Source organism: Centruroides vittatus, unplaced genomic scaffold (genome assembly GCF_030686945.1).
Source record: "Centruroides vittatus isolate TY-2023 unplaced genomic scaffold, ASM3068694v2 contig_1223, whole genome shotgun sequence".
Lineage (NCBI taxonomy): Eukaryota > Metazoa > Arthropoda > Arachnida > Scorpiones > Buthidae > Centruroides > Centruroides vittatus.
In genome coordinates, this window is record NW_027120785.1 from 1 (window position 1) to 7,246 (window position 7,246).

At 30.4% G+C, this 7,246-nt stretch overlaps 1 protein-coding gene across 1 annotated transcript; it reads right to left on the bottom strand.

Annotated features, from left to right (window-relative positions):
- Window positions 1–767: 767 nt before the first annotated feature.
- Window positions 768–3,799, bottom strand: LOC136987543 (PR domain zinc finger protein 4-like). The gene is made up of 2 exons (XM_067285289.1): window positions 3,422–3,799; window positions 768–1,170 (listed from the first exon to the last, which is right to left on the bottom strand). Exons 1-2 carry the CDS (start codon window positions 3,638–3,640, stop codon window positions 823–825), a joined length of 567 nt encoding a protein of 188 aa, XP_067141390.1. The 5' UTR covers window positions 3,641–3,799; the 3' UTR covers window positions 768–822.
- Between the last annotated feature and the right edge of the window lie 3,447 nt (window positions 3,800–7,246).

The following is a 7,246-nucleotide window of genomic DNA, read 5'->3' on the forward strand; positions in this document are numbered from 1 at the left end:
TTTATTTTAATTTTCTCTCTTTTATTGTAATTTCTCGAGAACTAAAGGATATTCCAAAACAAAGATGGAGAACCCAACTACTCGTGAAAATTCTACAACTTCACGAAATGGTTAAGGTATTTTATAAGAATTTTTTAACGACTATAGTCGTCCTTCATCACTGCCACTCGATCGTCTTGGACGACTATTCTCGTCCTTCACTGTTAAGAGGTTAATAATAATAATAAATATTATTGAGTATGGCGCCATCTATTACGAATATTTACTGTTAGAAATTTTATATTTTTAATTCTTATAATAAATGCTTTATTTTTAGGTTTGTGATGAGTTTCACTAAAAATTCTAAATGCTAATAACAAATTAAATTGTTAATAACACTTATCCCTTTTTAAATACAACACGTGATCCCTCTATTTCTTCATCTTCATTTTAGTCACTAAATTTTATTGGTATCGATGGTCTTTATACACAAGCTACCATGCTGAATTTTATTTTTTAATGTTTTTTTATACTGAGATATTAAATGAAACATGTACAAACGCATGCACGAGCATAAATATTCACGTAATTTTACCCCTTTTTTAACTTTTTTGTTTTCGGTGAGTTAAATCATTGAAATTTGCAAACAATTGAAGAATCAAGTTCGACATTATTCCAATATTTCCTCTTTTTTTATATATACGTAATGTCAGGGAAAGAAGGACAATACGATATTTTGACATTAAAATTACTTTTATTAACGTTAAAAAACGAAAAACACTAAGATATCGATAATTTTGAATAAAATTCTTTTCTCACTGTAATTAAATATTAAAGTATGTTTTATTTACGATGCAACAATAAATGAATGTCCAATGATTTTTCATTGGTGAATACTGCAGGACAAATGTGACATTCGAATAGGCCTGAAGATGATTTGTTAAAAGTTCTGTTCGATATACTTTGTTGTTCTGCAGTTTGTGAATGGAAATTCTGAAGTTTTTGTTTTGATTTTGCATTTTCCTTTATGATTTTGTCATCTTCTGTTTTTGAATCTACAATTTCTATTTCATTTTTATCTTCGAATCTCGGTGAATCTCTTAAATTCATTGCCTCAGTTTGTTTTGTTGAACTTTCACCTTTAGAATCATCAACAACAGTTCGCAAGCTTTTAGAATTTTCTGTAATTTCCTATGAAATAAAATTTTTAGATGTTAGAAAAATACTTTGTACAAATACAAAAACCGTTTAGTATTATAACCGCTAAACGGACTTTCAAATGAATTATGGAACTTTTGGAGGTTTGTCGTTCAGCTTTTTAATAAACAAGCAAAAACTTGCGGAAAACATTTAAATCATTTAAAATCATTTAAACTTATCATTCTTTACTTACAAAAACAGCGTATTTTAAGATATGTTACCGTAAAGACAGCAAAAATCTTTTATAACTCTGAAATAGGAGTGATATAGTTTCAATTTATTTTAGTTATTGTTGTAAGTGCAGCAGAAATTTTTCTCTAACGTAGAACGTGTCACTTGATAAATTGGACAGTTCAGTATTTTGTTTCAGAAATTATTAAGTAAATTTTACGCAAAAAAATGCAAAAAACTAGTGTTTCGTACATAAAGTCGTACGTAAACTTTCTGAATTTAAAAATTATTCTATCATAAACTGTTTTATCATATAAATTAATTTCCTGCAATAACAAAATTACTCTTTTTATCCCCCTTTGCTTTTTGTGCATGTTTTGTCCATCTCGTTTGTTAATAATAAACAGAAATCTAGGAGAAAAGTGCGTATTGAAACTAAAAAATTTTGTCAGTTTTCATGCTGTCAATACTTTTTTAAATTTGTTTTTTTTGTGATAGAACTATTTATTGAAATATTCAGGATTTTTTCATTTATTTTATAATGCATTAAAAACTAACTGCTCAGGCTTCGAGATTATGAATGACATAATGATTGTTTGAGCGCAGTCACATATTTCAGGAAAAATAGTTCCACAACACTATCAAGAGGACCGTAGAATAATCTGAAACCCTAATAACTCTAACATCGTGTGTTTTTTTTTGTCTGCAAAACTAAAAGAAATGACATAACTTATTGAGAAATAATTATATGAAAATAAAGAACACCATGCAAATATTTTTGAAAAATTCAATGCTGGAAATTTGATATAAAGTATTTTCGATGTGATTTTCTTTATTGCTAATTATTTGATGTTTAACAATGAGGCGATATATTACTGAGTCGTATTATCATATTTGTTAGGTAAGTTATGGCAACGCAATCCTTGGGCGATCAGTTTAGGGTGTCTTTTTTTAAGGGTAACCAGCTTATATTCAGACAATAAAGACGTGGACAAAAGCCGGAAAACTGTACGTGGTCAACCCGTCCTGACAAGGCGCAAACCCATGACAGAATTCACTGTGTTCAGGGAACAGAACCGCTTGGAAACTGGTGATCCCGTGTTATCATTCGTACTGTCTCAATAAAGTCCACTTTTCTGTGCAGAACATTCTATTACATCTCCATTAAGTTATGTCTACCAGCTCTTGAAAACATCTACGTAACTTTGATGTGTACTCTTCGTATACCAATTGAGATAATTTCAACAATACAAATTTGAGTATATTCTTGAAAAAATGTGCTTCTGGCCTCATCTACATTGCCGCGCTGAGCGGAGTTGACCTGGAATGTCGAGCGTATTCCTAACCGTCTGGATAATCCAGCGTGGATCTGTGTAAATTCATGTGAGCATTGCAAAAAATACACGTTTACTGCATGCAGAGTACTGAGCAATACAATTTTAAAAATCGCATATCTGACCATCAGCAACATGAGGTATCATGTATATTTCAAAAAGTTTTTTTGTGATTTCTATGATTTTATTATTAATTTCGTGTAGGTAATATAGAGAATTTTTACTTCAACATTTTAGTATTAAGATTGATAATATAAAACTCCGCAACATGTAGGCAATCTGTCAAAGGAATTTGTCTTCCGAATTACGTTCTATGAGAAACTGCTCTTTATTTCAGTTTTAAACACGTGAAGAAATGTCGTAAGACTCGATGTGGTGAAGAGTGAATGAAGAGCAAACCTGCGACTTCAACGAGTGTTCAGTGATTTTACTCATTAGGTCGCTGGTGGGCTATTCCTCCGTTAGTTGGGAATTGATAAGTCAACTGGCTTCTGTATTTCCGCAAAGTCAGACGTCTTACAAGAAACACGTCTGATTTTTCAAATCTCAAATTACATACCGACTAGATTATCGTAACTACAAGCAACTAGTTTTAACATAAGAGAATAATAATCGTTTAAGCACAAATTAAAACACAGGAAAAATATCTATAATTACACAGTGTACAATAATAAACTGATATAAGTGTATAATTTCGCATAGTAAAGAAATAACGAATAAAATATTTCAATACGTACTTCAAAAAGGGAATGATTCTGAAACACGTGTCTGTCTAAATGATCTAATTCGATATATAGTTTATCGCATTCATTGCAGCTCAGTAATTCTTTTGAACTTGCTATCTTCCGGAGTGTATGATGTTTGTCATTGATGTGCAATTTCAAGCTAGTTAATGCTGTATACTTTCTATCACAATAACCGCAATGAAATCGCTTATCTTTCGTAGGATGATTCATGATTTCAGTTACGTGTACTTCCTTAATCTGAGAGCCAAATAAGAATTTTTTATTTATATAAATTTTTGCATTATAAATGGTTTCGCTTAGCAACTTTACTGCTTTTTTCAAACTAATAACAATTCGTTAATTATTTTATTGTTTCTTCACAAAGCGTTAAAATTGATGTCATTGTTAACCAATTATTATAAACTTCTCAGATGACTCAAACGGTTAAAGGTTCAATCTACTATTCTTAGGTATCTGGAATTGAATCCGCGCGACTGAAATTCTCCACGAAGTTTTAAAGGCGAGTTGTCTTAAATAATCAGGCATCATTTCTGTATCAACCACCTGCCGTGTTGTTAGCATGACAATCACGATAGTCCAAAAATGGCGTTTTCAGTGCTTACAATGCTAGAAAAAGTGAAAAATCAAATACTAAAATATTCAGTTTTGACAAGTTATCTTAAATATTGGATTATAAATTTAGAATATAAATACAAAATGCTTATTTTATTACTACTGTAAATAGTTTGAAATTTCAAGTAGAGGTATTCAACTATTATCATTTAAAGTAAATTAAGCTCTCTTTGAATACAATAAAGTGATATGAAAATAAAGTATTGAAGATATGTAGAAAACAAATAATTTTACGTGGCCAGCTAGTTAATGAAGCGACAAGCAGTGTTAAACTTTAATTAGTATTTTCTGGGCACCGCGGCATATAACACGAAAACACGTGCGCCCTTGCAGGGCGCACTTGTGCGTTTTCAAAATTTTATATCGAGACCACAGCTCGCATGTTAAATGTGCATCGTAAAGATCAAAAGAAAAGTTTGTCATAGAAATCAATGTAAATTTACAAAAATCATCAACTCGATTGACATGTAGCGCGCGATCAGTTGGCAAACGAAATCCTATCTTTAAACTTCACGTGGCAAATTTTGACATCAATGGATGGCGCCATATAACGTTGCCGTCATAGCTAAGTAACTCTTTGCTGAATTTTCTTCTATAAGATACAATTATTATTATTTATCAATGGGCACTCGTGTACAATGGACGGAGATTATTGGGAAATGTTTTATTTAAATTTTAATAATTCACGTGTTTAATCGATTTTTTTCCCTTTTTATCATAATAAACCGCTTTTGTAAGTGTAACATTTTTAATATTTTCTGACAAAAAATAAAGCTTTTACATAAAATCAAAAGATAATCGTTCGTTTTATAAATTTATGAAACATCCATTTCTTATCACGTAGACTAGTCAAAGATCCAAACGCGATCAAATAAAATAGAAACAGTATCGAATAAAAGTTACAGTATCTCGGTCACACACGTGTCTGGAAACTTTTACGCCCCTCTTGCCGTCACGTGACATAATGTTTATGCATGCAACATATATAACATTTATATAAGTGGCTACGCAGTATAATTGTTCTACGATACTAGCATTCAGTGTGCTCTCTAAACAAAAGTGTTGAACTTACTATTATGTAAGAAAAGAATGACTAACTAATTATTTTTAATTAAACAATATTTTTTATTTAACCATAACTTAATTCACGTGCTTAAAAAAGATTATGATAAGAATCATTTCAAGTGTTAGTCCTGCAGTGAATCCAAAAGACAAAATATGTCTGCAGTGTTTTCCCTCTTCATTTACTACAATTTCAATGGTCTACGGCTGGAAATTTTTTTACTCCTTGCTCCTGTGTCTTTAACATTGATGGTCACTTCCGAAAACTTTTTAGCTTTTACATCTCATTTATTGAATGCCTTTATTGGATGCATTCCTTTCTTCTTATATGTATGACAATTCCTTACATATCGGATGTAACTCCTTGCTTTTCCTGGTACTCGGCATACGAATATGACATATTTGTCAGAGTATCTGTTGCGACTATTACTTTGGCTCTGGCTGCAGTATTCAGTATTGTCAGAAGAGTCAAACTGAATCCAAGAATACAATTAAAAACGTCATATTGTTTTCCTAAACATCAGTTATATGCTACTGTTAATACACTACGACTTGTCGCAGTAATTATAACTGTTACTTTTACGATACGTATTGAATGTATAATCGCTTTTTTATTTTATCCGGCATTAGAAAAAGGAAATTCTTTTAAATATGAACCATTTATATGCTTAATTGAAGTTGGTCTCTGCGGCACTTTATTCGTTGGCGCTGTAGAGTACATCGTTTTGTTCCTCGTTTTGCTTTACCTTACTTTAATAAAGGCATTCGAGAAAGTATCAGAAAGTTTGTATCTGCTGAAAAAGAGCATTCCAAATTTGAAATCTGAACTGAATGAAATTATAGCGCAACATGATGAACTTTGGAATTTTACCAATCAACTCAACCGACCGTTCAATTACGTATTCACAATAATGTACGTTACTTTATTAATGGAAACGAATCTAATGTACTTTATTTTCAACTTTTCTGAAGTAAAGTTTCAGTTGAAAGTTTTGTTTTTTTTACTCTGTGCTACACTTACTTTTGTCTGTATTTTAAACGGATTCTTGTTATCAGCTTTCACATCTGCTGTAAAGAATTTTGATCGAAATTTCAGTATTTACTACATTTGCAAACATTTTAACACGTGTTATATATATTTTTTTTCAGATGCAAACGTCTTTTCAAGATGTGGGAAGATTTGCTGAGTGTGATCTCGAATTGGAACAGAAATTAAAGGTTTGATATGTTTAAAATATATCTTTATGTAGTAAAACGTTTGTTGTGCTTTTGTCTAATAATAAAAGTTAATAATTTTTTAGATTTTGAATTTTATGAAAAGGTTCGGCAAAGAATCCCTGTGTCTGTCGTGCAGAAATTACTTTAAGATTACAAAAAAGTTTCCAATAAAAGTAATCTTTACAAGAAATTTGAGTAATGTTGATTTTATAAATTAAATTGAATTTCGCATTTAAACATTTCAGATGGAAAGTTCTCTACGTTCCATATTTTCTGGTCTTTCAAATATAAAAAATGCTTCGAAACATGAAACTTAAAAACTCCAAAGAACATTTTCATTTTGAAAGGCAACTTTAACAAACAATTGTTTGTTAAAATGCAACGTGACAATCACTAAAGTTTATTAGAGTTTATAAATTATTTGTTTCAAACTATCGATGTTCGGTTTTATTTTATGGTAACCTCTCATTTAATGAAGATTCACGCAATGTAGACAATTTTAGAAAATTAATTTCGCAGCGTTATGAGCAATTGATTTAATTTTATGATTAGCACCCGAAAATTGAGCTAGAAACTCAAAAACACGTTGTAATCTGCAACATATATTTATTGATGTATAACCGTTGATTATAAATAATGATATGACTCAGTTCTGTAACGATCTATGATGCAGAATCTGAAATAAACTGTGAAATAATTTTATTTTAAAATACGTTGTTGTTAATTGTAATTTGTGAAGAAACATTTTATTATATATTCATCTTAAAAGTCTGTAATCACGCATTTATAATGATTGAAACTTTGAACAGAATTCTCTTCTGTAAATAGAAATATATTAGTCATAAAAGTTAAAATCGTTATATCGTTTAGTATTATGCAGAATATCGTTTAGAATGGAAGACACAATTGACAGTTTTCTGTTAT

What these genes read in the sequence shown, in the direction of transcription:
- LOC136987543 (XM_067285289.1), bottom strand. Translation starts at nt 3,640, where the DNA reads ATGAATCATCCTACGAAAGATAAGCGATTTCATTGCGGTTATTGTGAT. An exon ending in AGAATCATTCCCTTTTTGAA is followed by an intron (nt 1,171 to 3,421) that starts GTACGTATTGAA and finishes TTTATTTCATAG; the next exon opens with GAAATTACAGAAAATTCTAA.